The 23573-nt window shown below is 37.1% G+C and overlaps 1 protein-coding gene across 4 annotated transcripts in view; it reads left to right on the top strand.

The window, feature by feature from the left end:
- EML5 (EMAP like 5) overlaps positions 1-23573 on the top strand; it is a 169541-nt gene that overhangs the window by 80081 nt on the left and 65887 nt on the right. For all 4 annotated transcript variants that reach the window (XM_039232532.1, XM_039232530.1, XM_039232531.1 and 1 more), the window contains exons 14-21: positions 557-743; positions 6791-6896; positions 8231-8324; positions 8892-8992; positions 13921-14123; positions 14741-14852; positions 16620-16747; positions 22135-22276. In XM_039232532.1, coding sequence (XP_039088463.1) covers positions 557-743; positions 6791-6896; positions 8231-8324; positions 8892-8992; positions 13921-14123; positions 14741-14852; positions 16620-16747; positions 22135-22276 — 1073 coding nt within the window. The remainder of the gene's footprint in view (positions 1-556; positions 744-6790; positions 6897-8230; positions 8325-8891; positions 8993-13920; positions 14124-14740; positions 14853-16619; positions 16748-22134; positions 22277-23573) is intronic.

Genomic DNA, 23573 nt, shown 5'->3' with positions numbered 1-23573 from the left:
TTGAACATTTTTGGGTTATACTCATGTTTCAACAATGTGTACAAAAGGGTACATTTTGAAAATCCTTTTCCCAGGGAGCTCCTCTCTACTTGCTAGATGGGATACTGCCTGAGTCATGAATTTTTTAATAAAACCAATTAGATCTTCAAAAAAAAAGAAAAAGAAAAAAGAAAATCTTCCCAGCTCTGCCCTCCCGGGCATCATTTTTCACCCTCCAAGGGCAATTCTCTTCCCTTTCACTTGTAACAAAGTAACAACTTCTGTTTTACTGAACACAAATTTAGTATTATACTTACACAAATAATAGCATACTATATATATACTTTTCTGCACCTTGCTTTTTCATTCAGTATTATATCTTGGATTTAGCTATTTGTAATTGGAGCAATTCATAAAAATTTATGGAATTTGAGATGCTTGTATTTTGTTTTAGTTGTGTAGTATCTTGTAACACTGGAAATTGAATGACCTAAAAGGCACATACTTCTCTATATAGTCCATATTGACCAGATAAAAAGCTAATGCTAATTTTATGTGATATGTTTTCTATATTCAGTTACAGAGGTTATGACTGTCGAAGTAATCTTTTTTATACTCAAATTGGTGAAATCGTGTACCATGTCGCAGCAGTGGGTGTCATTTATAATCGGCATCAGAACACACAGCGCTTTTACCTGGGTCATGATGATGATATTCTCTGCCTGGCTCTTCATCCTTTGAAAGACTATGTGGCAACAGGCCAGGTAGGGCCTTTGAAAGACTATATGGTGACAGGCCAGATATGTTAGACCTTTGTTTGGGTTTACAGTGAGGTTAGTCCACTTTTTTAAAAAAATCTGTCTCGTATTCTAGGAAATGAAGAATAAAGGATTCTTTACGAATAAGATTTACCCCACGTTTTCCCACTGTTTTCCTTAGAGTTTTATTGTTTTGATTTTTTTTTTTTTTTAATTTGGAATTAAGGGTTTTGGCTTGTCTTCTTCCTGTCAGGATATATATTTTTAAATTTGTAGAGTAAATAGAAACATAAAGACTAGAAATTTGGTTTCTTTAAGTTATCTAAAATAATAAAATTATCTAACAAATGTTCTGTGGCAAACAGGATGACTGCATTCTAGTTTTACATCCATGATATTAACCATTCATGTTTACCAAAGTACAAAGCAGAACTGTTGAAATAGAAGACACTGAGAAAAGTTTTGACTGATATTTCTCTATGTGGGTATTCTTAGAGAAGGAGGAAAAGGGTGATGTTTATACATCCTTTCTATACATAAGCACTTCCCTAGTTTCTTAGAATATACGGTTGACCCTTGACACAAGTTTGAACTGCATGGCTCCACTTACGTGGAGATTTTTTACAGTACTGGAATGTGTTTTCCTTATGATTTTCTTAACCTTTTCTCCAGCCTACTTTATTGTAAGAATATAGTACATAACACATGTAACTTATAAAATACCCGTTAACTCACTATGTTATTAATAAGGCTTCTCGCCAACAGTTAAGTTTTTTGAGAGTCAAAGTTATACGTGGGTTGACACCTGAACCCCCACATTGTTCAGAAATCGACTCTATTTCACTCTTATGTCACCTCTTTTGGAAGGAAACCGTCTCCATTTACAAATGCAGAAGTTTAGGTTTGAAGAAATTAAATAATTTTCTGAATTCAGCTAATAAATGATAAAGCTTAAAGCTTTCTTTGTCTGCTGGCTTTTTAAACCCTGTGTAAATATGCCCTCTAGGATACATTGAGGTGTGGGGGTGGGCAGCTAGCATCGCTCTTTAGAGCTTTACTGAGAGCAGAGAACACTCTTCCCTTGCTCTTTCCCCCATTTTCCTTCCCTCCGTATGTGCCTCCCTTTTGCTCAGTCTTTCTCTCCTTCTGTTGCCTCCTTCCTTTTTTCCTCCTTTCTTCCGTTTCTTCAAAAACATTCATACAGCATGTGCTGTGTATCAGGAAATGTGCTGGGAATGTAAGGATAAATAAGGCATGATCTTGCCATGGTAAACATTCTATTCTGAGGGGGAAGGCATATATGCAAGAAAAGTCATGATACAAAGTTATAAGTATAAAACAGGGCTTCTTAACCTTGACACTATTGACATTTTGGGCCAGATAATTCTCTGTTGTGAGGATAATTGCATTGTTGCGTACAGTGTAATCCGATGTATTGCAGGATGTTTAGCAGCATCCCTGGCCTCTACTCACTAGATGTGGTTAACACCACCCGCTCATTTGTGATAACCAAGAAGGTCTCCACAGTGTCAAACGTTTCCTGGGAGGCAAAGATGGCCCCCTGCTGAGAACCACTAATGAGGTGATATGCATAAATTCCTTTGCAGTGTAAAAAAGGACTGATTAATTGTGCCTAATAGAATCCGGGAAACTTTCATGGAGATGATGACATTTGCTCTGAGCACTTTACCTGACAGGAGGTTGGAGAGAGTATTCCAGGTGTGTTATTTGGAAAAGTGGGGCAAAAATCCCACAAAACACACCCTATTTAAAGAACTTTGAGTAGCCTAAAGTATTCAAATTTTAGGGGTATGATAAAGAGCTAATTAAAAAGGTTTTTGGTAAGGTCCTCAGGGGCACTGTTTATCTTTTAGTTTATATAAAAGGTGCCTCTTAAAGCACAATAATTTACCCATTGCATTTGGCAGGGAGTTTCAGTGTTATTCTGGCAGTGCTCTAATGAAAGCTGTATAAAAACTGGTCATTTGCTACCACAATTCTGGCATTGGAGAGAATTCAAACTAGATTAGATTAAAAGTCATTATGCCCACAAGACATCTCTGGATACCTACTGTAGGGGAAGCAAAATTTTAGCTCTAGACATCCTAGATTTTCAGCTAGGTCTCTTTAACAACAACAAAAAAATGTTTACCAGAGAAGAACAAAAAAGCTTATTAACAGGTGTAGTGCATATCACGTTGGAGAAATCTAAACCAAAGTTAACTCAGGATGGTGGCTTAGGATTCCACCTTATATAGAAAGCAGCAGATTCTTAGAGAAATGACAGGGCAAAGGAAAGCAGTTTTAGGCTTCTAAGGGCGACAAGCTGTGGGAAGGTATGTATATAGGATGAAACTCCTGTAGTAAGGTTTCTTGGGATTCCTCTTGTGCTGTCTCTGGGCTGAGTCTGTCTCCAATAAAGGGAGAACTTACATGAACAACAGGTTGTATATTGTCAATTGTATTGCAATAAAGTTGAAAAAGTCATATATATATCTTGCATTTATGCAGAAAAGGAGGTGGAGTTTTGGGAGTAGGGGTTGCTGTTTCTTTGTTGCCCTCCGCTCAAAGTAATTTTTGTGTCAAAGAGGCATGTTTTAGGGTGATATATTCTGGTTTCTGTCACCATCAAGCCATAGCTCTTTTGCTTCTGGCTTCACTTGAACAACAGTAACTCTGCCTGAGGCATTGCAGACTCCAAGCCTTTCTCCCAAGGCACAGGCTTACACTGCCTTCTCTATTTCTCCCAGTGCTTTCCATATCTCTCCTGGATTACATTTCAACCAACCAATCTCATTTCTATAATTATAGACTTCTAAAATAAATACGTCTCTTAAAATTGTTAAAAATGAAAAAATATCAAAAGTAGAAGTATTTCTGAAGTATTTTATCTGAGGGCTTTGAAATTTAGATGACAAATTTAAATGGTGTTCTGTTTTGTTGGGGTAGAGTACAAATAATGCTCCTCTGTCATGAACTGTGATTGTAATTGGAGGTGAAAGAAGCTTGAAAGAACATTACCTACAACTTGACTATGTTGACTTTACCCTAATTAGAAAATTTTGTTTAATTCAGATATCTGTTGAGTGCTTCTTATTTTCAAAGCATTAAATATTGTGGGAAAACACAAAGATAATTCATATTGGCTGCCGCTGTCGAGAGCTCCCAAACTAATATGAGTTAGATGGATTACTGTATGTATACAGTTCATGAAAAATTTACCTAAAACACATTCATTTAGATATCTTGTGGGTAGTTCAGATGCAGCATGTGCAAAATGGAGATAAATGAGATTAAGCTTTCCTTTCAAATCTGCTTATCCTCGCATTTCCTCCTTGGAACAGGACGTTATATTAACCTGGTTGCCTAAGCCCGAAAGTCTGACTTGTTCTCCTCACACTTTATAGCCAGTGAGTCCCAGAGTTGCCTCCAAGATTTGCTCTGAATATAGCTCAGTTCTCTACCATGAATATATCTCTGACGTGTTGTTTTGTTTTTGTATTTTACCTTCTCTGCTGGCAGCCCTTTGCTTCACGATTTCTAATCTGTTGTTATAACCAACCAACTAGTCTTATATCTTCAGATTTTTCCCCCTAACCATTTTCCCAATCCACTAATAATCTTTTCTTCTGTGTTTATCAGTAGCTTTTAAGCTAATGTCTAAGCTCATTAGCATGCAGCTTAAGATTTTAACCTAGGCCAACTCCATACTCCTCTTATATATATATATAAATATATGAGAAGAAGACACAGAATCCGAAGCAGGCTCCAGGCTCTGAGCTGTCAGCACAGAGCCAGATGCAGGGTTTGAACTCATGAGATCATGACCTGAGCTGAAGTTGGATGCTTAACCAACTGAGCCACCCAGGCGCTCCCAGACACCTCTTTTTATCTCTTACCAATTATTTCCTCGTAAACTATGCTTCTACCTTTTGAGCTTTTTAGAATTTGTCCATGTGTGATACTGTTTCACATCTTTTACTTCGTTCCGTCCTCTGGAAAATTCTTACCTTCCACTTCTATTCAATCCTCCAACTTTATCTAATTCCTATTCCTATTAAAATGTAGGTTAAGTAACGTCTGAAAACTTGCATAACCTCTCCCCTCATCCTTGACTACTATGCTCCACCTGTGCCCTAATAGCACTCACTCTTTTATCTTTGCCAGCACTGAATGTGGTGGTGTTCAAGCTTCTCCACCTACTAGCTGTGGGAAAATTACCTAGCCTCTCTCTGCCTTAGTCTCCACTTGTTTTAAAATAAGGGTACTGGCAATGCCGATCTCAGAATTGCTGATTAAATGAGTCCATCCTTGTAAAGCATTTAGAACAGTTTCTGGGACATAAGTCAGTTTTCAGTAAATGTTAGCCTTTGTCGTCATCGTCATCATCATTTCCATGTGAGATTGAGATGTCCTGTAGGCAATTGGAAATGTAAGTCTTGGGGCGCCTGGGTGGCATAGTTGGTTAAGCGTCCGACTTTCGCTCAGGTCATGATCTCACTGTTCATGGGTTTGAGTCCTGCATCGGGCTCTGTGCTGACTGCCAGTTCAGAGCCTGGAGCCTATTTCAGAGTCTGTATCTCCCTGTCTCTCTCACCCTCCCCTGCTCACGCTGTCTCTCTCTCTCCTAGAAATAAAAAAAAATATTAAAAAAAAAAGGAAATGTAAGTCTTAAATTCAGAAGAAGAGTTTAATGGTTAGAAAGTAGAATTTGGGAGTTACTTGTTGATTTAACCATTGAAAGTGAAAGTGAGATACCACAAGACAAAAATGTGGAATGAAAAGACTGGAATATTAAAGACAGAATCGTGGGGAATTTTATATTTAAGGGGCAGGTAATGCAGTTGTGAAGGAAACTCGGTATTAAGAGTCCAGGAGATAAAAGAACCAGGAGACAGTGCTACCATGACATTATCAAAACTGCCAAACTCTTCAGAAGTTAAACAGAAGACTGGGGCGCCTGGGTGGCTTAGTTGGTTTAGTGTCCGACTTTCTCTTAAGTCATGATCTCACGGTTTGTGGGTTCGAGCCCCGCGTCGGGCTCTGTGCTGACTGCCAGCTCAGAGCCTGGAGCCTGTTTCAGAGTCTGTGACTCCCTCTCTCTCTGACCCTCCCCTGCTCGCGCTGTCTCTCTCTCTGTCTCTCTCCTAGAAATAAATAAAACATTAAAAAAATTTTAAAAAAGAAGTTAAACAGAAGACTTAATGGTCCATGGGAACATTTGGCTGAAGAACTTAGTGAAATACTGGCTGATGGCAGTCTTGTTACTTGTTATGTCTTTATATAAAATCAGTCTCAAAATTAATTATAATTGGTAGCTGTATCTATTATTTCAACAGTTGCCTTTACAGGCAAACCTATTCTTGCTCTTTATCATTCTAGTTAAAGATAGTGATCACTTGAGTCTAAGAGAATAATTATGAATTGATAGGTTACCTGTGCATCAGTGAACATCGAAATCAACTTAAAACCTAAGTGATAGCATCTGTTCAGTCTTAACTTCTTAGTACTTTAACCCCTTTGTATCTTTGTTTTTAGCATTAACCTAGCCTAGAATGTACTTGCTTGCTTTTCTTTTTATCTGAGACTGCACTTTCTGAAGGCCCAGGTCAATTATCATCTCTTCCATTTATCTACACCCATTCGTCTTCCTTAAGCATCTATTACCAGATATCGATTTACCTGAAAATGTCTTGTTTTCCCAATGAGTTTGCAAAATTTACCTGAATGTCTTAGTGCTTGCTGTTGTAGCTGGAAATACAACTAACTATAGGTGCTCAGGGAGAATTATCTTTATTGATGAAGTATAGGATAAGATTTGTGAGTCGCACAGAACAGTCCTTGAAACACTGAGCTTAGCCTCATTAGCATTTCAACAAATGTAAGAAAGAAATGTCAGTCACGTAGGTGAGCTGCTTTATAATTATTATTTGATAAATGCCCATAACAAACAAACAAAGGCTTTAAAACCTCCTCTTTTATTTCCTTTTAATTCATATGAAAATAAAAAGTTTAATTGTATAAGATGACTTTTATAATTCTTTCTATTGTAGGTAGGTAGGGATCCCTCAATTCACATATGGGATACAGAGACCATTAAACCATTGTCAGTATTAAAGGGCTGCCACCAATATGGTGTCTGTGCTGTTGATTTCTCAGGTAAGGCTGTTTTTTGTCTCAGTAAGAAGGGTCAAAATGCAGAGGTGATCTATATATAGCATTATCAGTCAAACCAGTGTTGCCTAAACTTGTCATGTAGCTATGACCTACACAGTTGTTTTCAAATGTGCATACTATTGTCGTAACCAGTCAGGGCAGAGGGTGTGGGTGTGTGGCTAGCTTATAATTTAATGAGTGTTATTTTTAATACCCATTAATATAAGTATGTTTCTATTAAAACAAAAAATGTTAAGATAACGTCTAAAACCATCTCAATTACTGCTTACTATATGTACCTCCCACTTTGAGAACACCCCAATCTCACTTAGTATTTCAAGCCACAGAATAAACTGAGAATGTTTAGGGTGAAAGCTAAGAAGGAAAGAGGTGAATGCTGAGATATTTGTTTTCTAGCGTTTCTGCAAAGTGATTATCTTACAAGAATGATTTCAAACCATTTTAGCTCTTTGCTGTATATTTAAAACTTTAACAACTGCAGGTAGATCTACAATGAAAGCTAGGATGTGGATTGGGGAGAGGGTTTTATTTTATTTCAAGAAACGGCACATTTGTGCTTTCTGCTATTGTAGCTGACGTGAAAGTGAATTATTGGGGGAAAGTGTAAATATGCATGTAGGGACCTGCTGATAGTCAAGAAACAAGAAGACTAATGGCAAACTAAGGGAGTCAACAAGAAAAAGATCACAGGTAGTGATAACAGACTAATTGAGGTTTGCAAAAAGTGGCAGGGTGGAAAATGTTTGTGTAGTTTAGGCCTTAGCAGCCTATCAACATGTGCACACCTCTCAGCATGACTGGCTTAGTTCAGTCATTTGTCTATTACATACATTACTTGTTTGGTAATAGTAACAACTAATATAATTGACCTTTACTACCAATGGCCATACTAATGACAGTATGTGGTTGTAACCTACATCTTTTTTATTTAGTTAATTTTCGTAATCATTAGAAGTTCTTATATCGCAATAGAGTTCTTAGAGTAAATTTAATTGAAGTAAATCTTTGCTTCTTTCTTAATATTTTCTTTACTTCCAGTTTTAAAATCTCTTTTTTCCACTTATCTTCCTCCTCCCCATCCTAACCTGGAAATGAGACCAGAGAAAAATAACAATGTTTAGATGCATTGAGAAATTATTCTTCCCCTGCTTACAAATTCTGGTAATTTTATAGGTATGCTATATGTATGCATACCTAACATTTAACATCATTTTATAAAATTTTAAATACAGTACTGTGGTTTTAGAACATATACTGAATGTTTTTTATCTTCTGAATGTTAATGGTCAGTATCTTTCTCTGATTCATTTTTATAGCGGATGGGAAACGTTTGGCTTCAGTTGGAATAGATGATAGCCACACTATTGTGCTCTGGGACTGGAAGAAAGGGGAGAAACTTTCAGTAGCAAGGTGGGGAAGAAACTTGATATCACATTGGCACAGTACTAAAATCACTTAAAATTTTTTGAAACAGTTTTGAAATCAAACAAACATGTCTTTTTTTAATTGCTAACATCTTTCTTACCATTGAATAAATAGTATAATTATGGTAAAAAGACAAATTATTTAAGGATTCATGCTTCTTTTAGTACATAGACAATGGCCAAATAAAAGATAGTTTAAGAGGAACTTTGTGTTTGGAATGGCTATGTTCAGCTATAACAAATTTTATAAAATTTTTTTCTTTAACTGATTAATGCCACAGTTTTCCTATGCACAGTACTATAGTAGGTGCTATCCATAAGTTCACTTCACACTGTTCCTATCTCTTAAGATTCTGTTGAGAAGAGTTAAGAAATTAAAATTATGACAAAATAGCAAATGTGCAAATGCATGGTTACATGGCCCAAACCTGAAAGATAAGAGAGCCAAGGGTTCAGTAATGGAGTGATCAAGGTGGGGGATGGATTAGACAAAAGATTGTTATGGGAAAGATTTGTCTTCATAGTTAAAACATTGTTTTTTTTTTTTTTCCAGAGGAAGTAAAGATAAGATTTTTGTTGTAAAGATGAACCCCTATGTGCCTGATAAATTAATTACAGCTGGAATTAAACACGTGAAGTTTTGGCGTAGAGCTGGTAAGGAAGTGCTTCTTTTTACTCCTTTGAAACTTAAGAAATTATTTCTCTTAAAAGTGATTTAGCTAAGTGCAGTGCAGTATCTGAGATTGGATCCTGGAACAGGAAGGAGACATTAGTGGATAAACAGGTGAAATCTGAATGAGGTCTGGAGTTCATTGAACAGAAATGCATCAAACATGTTGGTTTCTTAGTTTTGACAAATAGTCGATAACATGTAATATGTTAACATCAGGTGAAATTGGGCAAGAGTACAGAAGAATTCTCTGTTACCCTTGAATCTTTTATGAAAATCTAAAATTATCCAAAATATTTTTAAGTGATTCACAATTGTCTTGATATATCATAAACAAATGGAAGATTGATTTTATTGTCATTTATTGACTACACTGATGTAGTATTCATATTTTCAGAAGGGTTTAACTTATGAGATTAGTTGAGTGATGCCCAGACTCCTTTCTTCTGTTAAAGACATATTTTTATTATAAACTGAAAATGAAAATTTTTGCAAAAATTCTTTATATGCTTTAAAATGATACAGAAGTGGAAAATCGTTTTGCTTGAGTCTATCTAAGCCTTAGCCCACTTACACCTTTCAGATAAAATACACAAATATAGGAAGAAATAAAACATGTGGAAACGAATAGTCTTAGTAAAGACATTTCCCAAGTTCAAGTTACTTTCAAATTGTAAACTATATGGAACATGAATTTTCAGACCTGAATTTACTACTTTATCACAAACTCATCAGATCATAGTGTATATACATTTACAGAGTAAAAAGAAGTATTTTCCCATTTTCATTCCTATATATTTAAACAAAATTTTAGAGTGTCTTATTTACTTGGAATTGCAGATACCAAACAAGTAATGCTTATTATTTCTGTCTTGGAAAAAACCAAAAACCTTTATACTTTCTTTGAAATAAGAGACTTAAATAGTTTTAGAATGAAGAGATTTGCAGTTGAATAACTTTTTCTTTAAGGTTGATTAGTCATATAGTAGACCTCAAACTGAACCATATGGATAAATGTTAAAACTTTGATGTGCCTTCCAACCTCGTCACTTTTGAGGTTCTGATCCCTGGAGTTCATTCACTAACCAAGTGAGAAATAAGTAACCACTTTATTCGTCTGAGTAAGTGCTAATTCTCTAAATGCGTAGTTTTATGTAAATTAAGTAATGATGGCTTAGGCCTGAGTCTAACCGGGAGTTTGTGACTTCCTGTCTCAGATCTAGGCTTTGAGAATTCCAGCTTATGAATTATTAATCTGTCCTCTAAGGAATTTGAACTCTGTTTCATGGTGGGTAGGGGAAGGGAGCCACCAAGAGTTTTTGAGTACAATAGGAATATTTTATGCTGTGTCTACCAGAAAACCCAGTTTATTATCTAAACCAGGGGTGGCAAACTCTTTCTGTAAATGGGGAAGTAGCAAATACTTTAGACTGCCTAGGCCCAGGGACAAAACCAAGAATATTATATAAGTACTTAAAGAACAAGAGCAAAAATTCCTGCCCTGTTTTATACCCAGTTGCCTTTAACTGGAGATATCCTCTCCAAGATCAACTTGCTGTAGTGAGAGGGCCTGGCAGTTTGGGCTGGGGAACCACGGTCAGTCTTACTCTGCCCCAGTGACACATAGGTCCTAGCGTGTTCTCCTGCAGAGCCCTGCCTTCTCACCATGAGGAGCTAGCCAGGGTTAAAGCAACTCCTAGACTGAATTCCACTGCCAGGTGCTCAGTAGTTGCCATTTGCAAAGTCCTCAACTTGTCGATGGTAACCAGCTTAGACTTTGGGAAACTACTAGCTGGCAGCTAAAAGTTGGAGAGGCAGGTTCTGGAAGCAGAGAAGGAAATAGGCATGGCCTGTGTAGCTCACAGTGCTAACCTGTTCCAGTGGGCTCTGTACAAAAACAGGTGGTGGCAGGGTTTCGCCCACAGCCTGTAGTTTTCCTCTCCTGCTCCAGATGCCAGTCTGTGCTCTCGTGAAAGCCAGTCCTTTCACTTGTATACTAGATCCTTTCTCTTCTCACCTACTCAAGGACATCACTGCAGCTCTTCTTCCCTTTCTCTCCTGCATCCTCACTTTTCCCTCTTATTCTTTCCCTCAGCATACAAGTGTGGGGTTATTCTTCTATCTCAAATAAATAAAACCTAACAACTAGACCCTGGAGTTGCTAATCAATTTCTCTTCTTATCTATGTACAATAACACCTTACACCATTCTTTAAACATTTACTTTGCAATTTATCTTGTCCTTCTTTCCCTTGAGAGAGTTCTGACCTATTTTTCTTCTCTCACCAATCCACTTAATTATCCTTAAAAGTTCACTAACAATTCTGACTGCTGTGTTAAGAAGTCAGTCTTCTGAATACATTTGGAATATGACTACTTTTTAACAAAGTATTATTTTTTAATATTGAAAATTATTTTTAATGTTTGTTTATTTTTGAGAGAGAGAGAGAGAGAGAGAGAAAGAGCACAAACTTCCGGGAGGAGCAGAGAGAGAGAAGGAGACACAGAATCTGAAGCAGGCTCCAAACTCTGAGCTGTCAGCACAGAGCCCAGTACAGGGCTCGAAATCTTGAATTGTGACATCATGACCTGAGCCTAGGTCAGACACTTAACTGACCAAGCCACCCAGAAGTCCCATTTGGAATATGGCCACTTTTCATCATTTTCCATGCAACTACCCTGGTCCATGCCACTTTTATCATTTGCCCAGATGATTGAAATAGATATCTACTTTTTTCTTCCTTACTATTCTGATCTCCTCTCAACCCAGAAATCAGAATGAACCTGTTAACACATGATAGGCGAGATTTCATTCCACTAACCATTTCCCATCTCGTGTAGAGTAAAAATTTAAACCCTTACAATGGCCCGTAATGCTGCCCTTGACCTCCGTGGCCCCATCTCCCATTACTTCCTCCCTTATTTTCTTTGCTACACCATACTGACCTCTATAGCTGCTCCTTGAAGGTTCTTGTCACATTCTTGCATCCAGGCCCTTGGTGATCCCTCTGCCTTAAACCCTCTTCTTGCAGGGCTTGCTCTTGCTACTTCCTTCAGGTCTTCATTCAACTACTACCTTCCTCGTGAGGCCTTTCTTAACCACCCTACTTTATATTGGCCCCTGCCTTTTCTTGTCTCCTGTTTATGCTCACATTTTCTACATAGCACCCATCATTATCTGTTAACATACTGTGCATTTTACTTGTCATATTTATTGACTGTCTCACCAGGAAGCTCCATGAGAGCAGGGAAATTTGTTGTCTGTTTTGCTCATAGCTCTACCCCCCAGTGCCTTGAATAGTTCCTGGCATATATATTTACTGAATGAATGAATGAATAAATTAGTTCAATTGGGAAAAAAATGGGCAAAAGAAAAAATAGGTAATGAATGACCAATAAAAATAGGAAAATATGATAAAAGTCAATCAGAAATATTAAAACTCAATAAAATTCCGTTGGTATTTCGTATCTCCCAGTCCAACAATACAAAATGTTCCTGAAAGGTGGAAAACAACAAGAACTCCTTTCATTTTAAATGGGAGTGTAAATCAGTGCCTCAGTTTTGTAAAATAGTTTGAGGGGCAACATTTGATACCCCTCATCTATATGCTTTCCCTTTTGCACGTACCCTGTGGTCATTCTTAGGCATTCCTAGAGAATCTCTTGTACTTGTGTAGAAGAGGCCTTTACAAGAATGTTTAAAGCAGTGTTTTCAATAGCAAAAGCTGGGAAGCAACTTAACTGCCCAATAATAGGAAAATGGACAGGCAGTTATGTTCATATAATGGAATGCTTACATAATTATGAAAATGCATTTTCTAAATGTACAAATCAACATATATAAAACTCCAGTACAGATTGTTGGTGATAAAAACAAGTTGCAAAGGAATATAGTTGACCCTTGGATACCACAGGAGGTTAGGGTGCTGATGCTGCATATAATTTTTGACTCCCCAAATACTTCTTATAGTCCGTTATTGACCCAAACCTTTACCAGTGACATCAACAGTCAATTAACACATATTTTGTAAAGTATATGTATTATGCAGTATAATCTTACAATAAAGTAAATTGGAGCAAGGAAAATATTAAGAAAATCATAAGGTGGGGTGCCTGGGTGGCTCAATCGGTTCAGTGTCTGACTCTTGATTTTGGCTCAGGTCTTGATCTCACCATGCATGAGATCGAGCCCCATGTCGGGCTCTGTGCCAAGTCTGCTTGGGATCCTCTCTCCCTCTCTCTCTGCCCTACTCTACATGCACGCACACACACTCTCACTTTCAAAGATAAACATTATAAAAAATCATAAGGAAGAGAAAATCCATTTGTCATACTGTATTGAAAAGTATCATGTAAAAATGGACTTGTACATGGTTCAAACCACTGTTCAGGGTCAACTGTATGCACAGGATGGTATTTATAGAAAATCTTCAAACATTATATTGCCTAAGAATTTATAAATAAGTAGTAAAGTAAGTATAAAGGAATGCATGGAATAATCAACATCACATTCAGAATAGTAAGGGGTGAAGAAGGGAGATGGGATTGACATCATGTTTTGTTTGTTTTTGCAATTTTATGTAGGTTGTTAGGGGATATACGTACATTCATTGTATTGGGGGGTTTTTTTGTACTTTTTTGCTTTCTTAAATATTTCATAGTAAAAATTTTGAAAAGCAATTCAAAGTGCTAAGGACTGATTAAAGCCAACTTAGTGTAGATGTTTTTATCTAGAAGGCTGTGGCCTTATAGCTGCTGTGTGTATAGCCATCTCAGCCAGGCAAGTCACTGATTGAGAGACTTACATTTTTCTTTTTAAGTCTCTAAACAATTCCAATAGAAAAAAAATTTTTATCACTTTATAATTTTATACATTTTAAAAGTGGTACTTCTGTGATATTTTAATGAACCAGGGGGAGGATTGATTGGAAGAAAAGGCTACGTGGGCACACTGGGAAAAAATGACACGATGATGTGTGCAGTGTATGGATGGACTGAAGAGATGGCTTTTTCTGGAACATCCACAGGAGACGTGTGTATCTGGAGAGATGTCTTTCTTGTGAAAACAGTTAAAGCACATGATGGGCCAGTGTTTAGTATGCATGCATTGGAAAAAGTAAGTGTCCGAAAGATATTTTTACATTAAACATAATTTGATGATGGATTGTAGAGCATTTTCACAAGTAAAGGAATATTGCCGTTCTGCTTAGCTGAGCCACCCGGTAATATTCTGTAAACTAGAGCCTTTCTAACTTCTTTTATTCCTCTTTCAAACTCCTGAACACAGAGTGGAATGGGTCTGCTATTTAAAAAAAGTTTCACTTAATATTTATTAATCTCTTCTTATGTGTGAACAGTGGTTTAAGTGCTTTATTATCACCATATCCTGTGAGGTAACTACTGTTGTTACCCTCTCTTTTTGAAGGATGGAATTACGAAGCATCCAAGAGAATATATGTATCTTGCTGAACGTGGTAGATCTACCTTATGGTTCCAGATTACAGACCTTGCTCTTAAAGTCCTGTCCTAAAAGGAGAATGTTTAGTGTTACTGTAAATAGTTTTGTAGATTCCATGTTGATGTATAAAAAACATACTGGATTATTCTAATTTGTTTATAAGCTGTAACTTTTAGCTGTAAATGTTCTTTCCTCTAGAGTTTTGCAACATAAAGGGGATTATTATTTTTTTCAATATTTAGATCTTTATTAACATGAAGCTTTTACTTTCAAAGGGATTTGTAACTGGAGGAAAAGATGGTGTGGTAGCTCTTTGGGATGACTCCTTTGAAAGATGTCTCAAGACCTATGCTATAAAAAGAGCCGCTTTGGCACCAGGATCTAAAGGTGATTTGAGATTTAATTTAATTTGAGCAATAAAAGGTTAATTGTTTATTAACATGCATGGTCACTGAGGTGGAGCACCTGGAATATATTTTTCCATCTTTGCTAGATAGGCCTCAGAATTTAATGGGAAAAGCTATTTAACTGGATGCCTGAATCATTGCTGTCCTTTCACATGAATCTGTTTTCTGTGACACAGATGGTAAAATATTAACCAAGTGCAAGATTATTAGTGGTAATTTTATCATTTTTAATTTTTCAACAAAAATTGCCTATATGGGCGTCACATTTACCATCAGTCAGGAATTTGTGTTCAGGCTTGGCGGTTTCTTTCACGTTCATGTTTTGTTGACGCTTCCTGTCTTGTCTTTTTTTTTTTTTTTTTTAATGTTTTTATTTATTTCTAGGAGAGAGAGAGAGACAGCGTGAGCAGGGGAGGGTCAGAGAGAGAGGGAGTCACAGACTGAAACAGGCTCCAGGCTCTGAGCTGGCAGTCAGCACAGAGCCCGACGCGGGGCTCGAACCCACGAACTGCGAGATCATGACCTAAGTGAAAGTCAGACGCTTAACCGACTAAGCCACCCAGGCGCCCCTGCTTCCTGTCTTTTCTTGCAGGCCCTCCCTTTTACCCTTGCTCTCTGTGTACTAAGGCGCTACATCACATTCTCTGTGACCTCCATGCCTTTCTGTGTACTATAACTTTTGCCTAGAATTTGCCCTTTCTCCTCTCTCTTGCCCCCTCCAATTACCTGACCGTATACTCATTTTTCAAATCTGAAACACTGTTTCTTCTAGGATGATTTCTTCCACTCCTTTCTCCCCTCCATCCCCTCAGAAAAAGTAAAATTCCCTTACATTATGCTCCTCTCTTACTATGCTCCTCACACAGGGCTAATTTCCTCATTATATGCTCTGGGAGGGCAGGAGCTCATGCTGCTCTGTTTACCAGTATATGTCTGAAGCTTTCCTAGGACATAGTAGACATACATGAATCAATCTTAAGTTGAGTTGAATTAAAATTACTAACTAGAGGGGCACCTAGGTGGCTTAGTCGGTTAAGCAACCGACTTTCGCTTAGGTCATGATCTCGCGGTTCGTGGGTTTGAGCCCCTCGTCGGGCTCTGTGCTGACTGCCAGCTCAGAGCCTGGAGCCTATTTCGGAATCTGTGTCTCCCTCTCTCTCTGACCCTCCCCTGCTCACGCTGTCTCTCTCTCTCTCTCTCCCCCCTAGAAATAAATAAAAATATAAAAAATTTAAAAAAAAAAATAAAATTACTAACTAGAATATTGTAGTGCTCTAAGAAGGTAAGGAGGTGAATGAAGAAACAGTTGTTAGAATAGTAGTAAGGGAGCTGGGTGGGATAAGAGATAATTGTATATAGGTGGTACTGTTTTTTGTTGTTTATTTTGAGAGAGAGCGCTTGCAGGGGAGGGGCAGAGAGAGAGGGTGAGAGAGAATCCCAGACGGGCTCCACCCCTTCAGCACTGAGCCTGCTGTGCGGGCCGATCCCTTGACCCACGACACCATGAGCTCAGCAGCAATTGAGAGTCAGACACTTAACCCACTGAGCCACCCCTGCACCCCAGGGTGGTACTTTTGAGATTAGTAAATTGAGTGGTTTGGGAAAATGTGGTGCATTTATTAGCATACTTAAAATACAGGAAAAAGCAACCTTGTAATGTAATTTTTCATTGTCAAAGTAGCATCATGTACATCCTTGTATTCTAGGGACTTTATACCTAGAAGAATATCTCCACTTAATATTTCAGGTCTTCTCTTGGAAGATAACCCATCTATACGTGCCATATCATTAGGACACGGTCATATTTTAGTTGGCACAAAGAATGGTGAAATACTAGAAGTGGATAAAAGTGGCCCAATAACACTTCTGGTCCAGGTAATTTGAAAAAATTAATATACTGTTTATATGCAGTTGATTAATATGGAAGAGCCAAAGGTTAACAATAGTGAAAAATAATGTTAAATTGATTAGGGAAATATATGTATATGAATATATGTATAAATTAAGTATATTTGTTGAATCTAAGGCAGTTGTTTTTTGTGAACCTCTTCGTTTTCATCCTTAAGTTTCTAATTAAAAAAATTAAAAATGAATGTATACTAAACTTTTTCTGAAAATATTTATCAGTGAAAATGTTAATAATAAAACAAATATTTAAAATAATACAAAGAGGGACGCCTGGGTGGCTTAGTCGGTTAAGCGTCCATCTTTCGCTTAGGTCATTATCTCGTGGTTCGTGGGTTCGAGCCCCGCGTCTGGCTCTGTGCTGACTGCAGCTCAGAGCCTGGAGCCTGTTTCAGAGTCTGTATCTCCCTCTCTCTCTGACCTTCCCCTGCTCACGCTGTCTCTCTCTCTCCTAGAAATAAATAATAAAAATATTTTTAAAAAATAATAATAATACAAACATAAAAATAATAGCAATACCAACATTTGTGTGGGAGAAATATAAAGTGAAAAGGCAGGATCAGCTGATCCTTAACATTTTCATCAAGAATGCTGTATTAAGCTTTTAAGTATACATTTCCTTTTTTTTTTTTTTTTTTAATGTTTTATTTATTTCTGAGGGAGAGACAGCATGAGCAGGGGAGGGTCAGAGAGAGGGAAGTACAGAATCTGAAACAGGCTCCAGGCTCTGAGCTGGCTGTCAGCACAGAGCCTGACATGGGGCTCAAACCCACGAACTGTGAGATCATGACCTGAGCTGAAGCCAGACACTTAACCAACTGAGCCACCTAGGTGTCTCTAAATATACATTTCCTATATGTATTATATTTTTCTGAAAAATATGGAGAGCAATAAATACTATAAAACATAGTAAGTGAGGTAGGATCTCCCCTAATGAAAAATTGTCCTCCTGCATTTCTAGATGGTAGCACCAATTTTAAGTTTACTTTTTATTCTGAAAAATAATTATATTCTTTCTTATTATTTTTTCTTCAACCCCACTCCCCGCCCCCCACCTCACTTCTGTTAAAACATCAAAGAGCACACTTAGAGGAGAGCACTGCACGTGCTTTAATGTTCATATAATATCCTGATGTACCAAGGAGAATTTGTAAGCAAATAAGAGAACATTTTATATTAAATTTACCATCAAAATTTGATGTCTTACTCTTTAACTTCAGTTACATAATATTCCTTTTAAAAATTTATTTTTAAGTTTATTTATTTTGAGAGAAAGAGAGCATGAATGGGAGTGGGACAAGGCAGCAGAGAGAGAATCCCAAGCAGGCTCTACTCTGTCAGCACACAGCTCGACACGGAGCTCGATCTCACAGACAGTGAGATTATGACCTAAACTGAAATCAAGAGTCAGACTCTCAACTGACTGAGGCAACCAGGAGCCCCACATAACACTGCTTTGAAGTAAAAAGATGATGAAAGTCATCGTGTTTAACATGTTTATGATCTCTTGGAAAATATTAACACAAGTACACTTTTACAGGTGAATCCACAGAACTTTTCAAAAACAGACAACTTTATAATTGTAAGATTTTGAAATGATAAATATTATCCTATTATTATTTCTATTTATTATAGAGCTTCAGATATCAGATATCTGTTCTCTGTCTCCTGAACCTCAGAAACAAGACCGGGATGTCAGGTCTCATCATTATTATGGGTCCAGCATTGTGTTTGAGGTCTAAGCCAGTCTAGAAAAAAGAGCAGTATAGGTCTAATTGTTGGAAATAAATGGATAACACTGTCAGTATTTGCAGATATTATAACCCTATACTTTAGGTATTCAAGAGAATAAACTGAAAAATTATTAGAACTAATTAAGGAATCCTGTAAAGTGAGATTCAAAATCAGCATCTAAAGATCAATAGTATTTCTGTATATTAGCGATAACCAGTTAGAAAATATGACATAGAAACAGTATTCACAAAGAAAAATATACAATAGCCAGGAATAAATATAGCTAAAAAACTATTTAAGATCAATATATAATTTTACTGAAGACATGAAGTATATGAATAACTTATGAATTCAGTATGATCATAAACCAAATCCAACTGGTATTTTTCAAAAATTCTGGAAAGTAACCATCTAGAAGGAAAAAAATACTCAAAAAGAGTCCAGAATTTTTTGAGAAACTCCATGCTAGAAATAAGATAAAACTATAGTAATTAAAAGTGGGGGAAGTGTGAATATACAGGGAAATGGAAATCAAAACTGCAGTGAGATATCACCTCCTACCTGTCAGAATGGCTAAAATCAAAAACTCAAGAAATGACAAGTGTTGAGAAAGTTGTGGAGAGAAAGGAACACTCCTGCACTGTTGGTGGAAATGCAAACTGGTGCAGCCATTCTGGAAAATAGCATGGAGGTTCCTCAAAAAATGAAAAATAGGACTATCCTGTGATCTAGTAATCACACTACACGGTATTTACCCAAAAATACAAAAACACTAATTTGAAGGGATACATGCACCCTGTCTTTATTGCAGCATTATTTACAACAGCCAAACTATGGAAGCTGCCCAAGTATCTATTAACTGATAAATGAATAAGAAAGATGTGTGTATATACATATCTATACACACATACATACATATATGCACATATATATGCATATGTATACATACACATACGTATAGACACATGCATACATATATACATGCATACATATATATATTATGGAATATTATTCAGCCATAAAAATGAAATCTTACCATTTGCAAGATGGCAACATGGATAAAGCTAGAGAGTATGATGCTAAACAAAATAAACCAGAGAAGGACAAATACCATCTGATTTCACTCATGTGTGAAACGTAAGAAACAAAACAAATGAACAGAGGGGGAGAAAAAAGATTGAAAATCCAGACTCTTAACTGTAGAGAACAAACTGAGGGTTACCAGAGGGAAGGTGGGGGGGGGGCAGGGAATGAGTGAAATAAGTGATGGGATTAAGAGTACACTTATCTTGATGAGCACTGAGTAATATATGGAACTGTTGAATCCCTGTATTGTACGCCTGAAATTAACATTGTATGTTATCTACAGTGCAATTAAAAAAAAAATGTGGAGATGTATATACATAACAAGTGTGTTCCAGATGAATTAAAAAAAAAAAAAACATGTACAGCAGTGTTGTAGCAGCATTGTGTGGGTCAGTTTGAGGAATAGCACCTCTTAACAATGTTACATTGTATCCATGAACATGGGATCTTTCCGTTAAGTTAGATCATCTTTAACTTTTTTCAACAGTTTAATTTTTTGTATACAAGTCTCATAGTTATTTTTTAAATAATGGATCATTTATTCTAACAGTTTTTTAGTGGATTTTTAGGATTTTTTATATATAAGATCATGTGAATTGCAAATACAGTTTTACTGTTCCCCTTCCAGTTGGGATGCCTGTTGTTTCTTTTTCATGGCTAATTATCCTGGCTGGAATCTTCAGTGCAATGGAGATCAGAAGTAGTGAGAACAGACATCCTTGTCGTCTTTCTAATTTTAAGGACGAAGCATTCAATCTTTACCATTAAGTTTAGTATTAACTAGATTTTTCATAGATGCCTTTTATCAGATTGAGGAATTACACTCCTGTTCCTAGTTTGATGCAAGTTTTTATCATGAAAGATTGTGTCATTTGTCAAAAACATTTGTCAAATGCTTTTTCTTTGTATATTGAGAGATTGTCATTTTTTTTTTATTCTGTTGATATGGTGTATTACATTAATTGGTTTTTATCTTTTAAAACAACCTTGTGCTTGCTTCGGCAGCACATATACTAAACCAACCTTGCATTCCTGAGATAAACCCTCCTTGGTTATGGTGTAGAAATCTTTTGTATATGTTGGAATCAGTTTGTTAGTATTTAGTTGAAGATTTTAATTTTAGCATCCACATACTGTATATAAGGGATCATGGGTCTATAGTTTCCTAGTGTTGTCGGTGTGGTTTTGGTATCAGGGTCATTTTGGCTCCATAAAATGATTTGGGAAGTGTTCTTTCCTCTTTGATAGTCCTTTTCCCTGGCTACACTCAACTGCTGAACTCCATTAAATTGCTGGCTGATTGCTCTACTGTTTTCAACATTTCCCCAGAACACAAATTGCTCCACAGATTGAATAAAGTCAGGCTTCTTAAAGAAGACACCTTTTCCTAGGTTAATGTTTGAGATTTATTTTGACTTTAAGCAGTATCTCCCAGCAGTCTCTGAGATTGCCCTGGTTCTGTTGAACAAACTCACTAGCCTTCCGAGTAGCCTGTATGTTTAAGGAGCACCAGTCAGCTCCCAGTTGCCTTTCATCACAACCTTCATTGTTTTTGAAAGCACCTTTAGGCTTGTCCCTTCCTTTGAGAAGAGATTAGGAGGTATTTTATGGCTTGGTTTTTCTTCCAGGCACAATCTCTGATCCAAGGCTCTAAAGTTGAGGGTGGTAATAGTGATGCCTCTTTTTTGAGTGTCCCTTGGTTTAGAAGCTGAGTACTCCATTTTGGGAAGGGATAGTAGGGAGAAGTAGCCTCAGATCTTCTTGGGTTGAACTGAAGCCCCAATATTCTTAGTGGCATGACCCCCAGTGTAGAGCCTCCATCTCAAATAGGGATGGGCAGAAGGGAGTTCCCACCTGTGTGCAGCACTCATCAAGGATGTAGCTGTTAGCAGGCAGCTGAGGGCACGGTAAGAAATGCTGTCACCTGCCCCTTCTGGGAAAATAGCCCATCAGAGCAGGGGAAGGAGAGAGAGCACCCATACCCTGTGTTGTTTACATCAGTCTGGTGTGGGGCTTTCAGGTCAGTGAGTTGGAGACAGGGAGGAAAGGAGTGGGTCTCTGTTCAGTACTGAAAAACTTTCATTGTTCTTGCCAAATATTAGCAGACTTTCATGACTAAATGTTTCTTCATTTGTCATATCTCCTTAGAACCATTTCCAGAGACCTTAGTTTTTTGTTTTTTATTAATTGTAACAGTTTCACTGGGGAGCAGATCTGCAGCACTCCTTCCTCTCGCACGCAGGAAGTTCTCCTGTATGGCAGTTACTAACATTCCAAGGCAGGGAGTTCCTTTTCTCCTCATTCAGTGAATATCTTAGGATTTTAAACTAATTTTGATAGTAACTTGATTATATTGTAATTGTGAAGATAAAGTTGTTACAGAGGTATTTTAAGGTGTCTTCCAAAGATAAAAAATGTTTTAGTAGATCAATCTATTATTCAGTATCCTATCATATATTATCAAGTGTTGTCTTTAGTTTTCTTTTAAATACACATATTTTTAGGTCAAATGGATCTTAACTATGTTCTCTTTGTAGGGACACATGGAAGGAGAGGTGTGGGGTTTGGCTACACATCCTTATCTGCCTATCTGTGCTACTGTAAGTGATGACAAAACCTTAAGAATATGGGATCTCTCTCCTAGTCATTGTATGTTGGCTGTCCGGAAACTGAAAAAGGGTAAGAGGCTCTCAGATTTGAACACTGATTAACATGTTAGTCACATTTAGTCACAATTTTCTCACTATCACAAATCTAAGAAAGCAATAGTAGATATATAAAAAAGGTTTTACGTATTTATTCTATGTGAACTTGCTCATGATGCTACATAAGATGCTATATAAAGAAAATGAATTATACCCAGTCTTTGCTTTATGAGACCTGAGACCTCCTATGAGCATACCTATTCTGAGCCTGCTAGCTGTGACATGTTGGAAGAAAAAATATGTAATTCAGAATAAAAAACAAAGAAAGAAGGCCTTAATTTATAAAGGGGCAGCAGAATTGAGAGGATATTTTAGGGTGAAACAGAACTAAGAGCATTTTGTAGGAGGCAAATTAAGCGAGCCTATCAGAATAGAGAGAGAAGGTGCTCAGTTATTACAGCAAGACTGACACTATTAACATAGTGCAAATGAGGATGTACCGATAGCTTTACATTTCTTTTTTTTTTTTTTTAATATTTTTTATTTATTTCTAGGAGAGAGAGAGAGAGACAGTGTGAGCAGGGGAGGGTCAGAGAGAGAGGGAGTCACAGACCGAAAGAGGCTCCAGGCTCTGAGCTGGCAGTCAGCACAGAGCCCAACGCAGGGCTCGAACCCACGAACCGCGAGATCATGACCTAAGCGAAAGTTGGACGCTTAACCGACTAAGCCACCCAGGCGCCCCTAGCTTTACATTTCTTAGTGAGATTGTAGGGACTGTTATTTTAGAGCATGGAGGTATTAAAGGAGGAGCTGTGTTTGAAAAGGCTGTGGATTGTGACTGTAAGAAATGTGATAGAATCAGCAGATGAAGGAAAGGATTGTCAGGCCATAATAAGGGACAAGTTAAGGGTGAGGTAACATGAATTTGTAATTTAGTTAGTTTATTTTTACGTCTATTAAAAGTTAGAATCTGTTCTTCTAGTGTTACTGTATTTAACATTTGTACTTAAAAAATCTGAAACTAATCACAGTCTCTAGAACAATTGAACTACTGTCACTGTCCTTTTTTTTTTTTTTTTTAAGTTATTGATGTCCAGCATTTTCATTCTATGGTTGATTTTCCCCCTGAGAAATAGAGAAGATTACCAAATATTAGCAGTTCTATACTGAACTTTCTACATGAAGGGTTACAATAAGATCACAAAAGCACAGTCACACCTCTGTGTACACAGGAAATCATGGTGTCAAATAGTCTTCTTCACAGGGCCATAGGAAGTCAATCAAATTTGGAACATATGTTTAATAGCCCTCAGACTTTCTTTCTTTTTTTA

Source organism: Hyaena hyaena, unplaced genomic scaffold (genome assembly GCF_003009895.1).
Source record: "Hyaena hyaena isolate Hyena2069 unplaced genomic scaffold, ASM300989v1 scaffold_67, whole genome shotgun sequence".
Taxonomy (NCBI): domain Eukaryota; kingdom Metazoa; phylum Chordata; class Mammalia; order Carnivora; family Hyaenidae; genus Hyaena; species Hyaena hyaena.
This window is presented reverse-complemented; position numbering and strand designations above follow the sequence as displayed.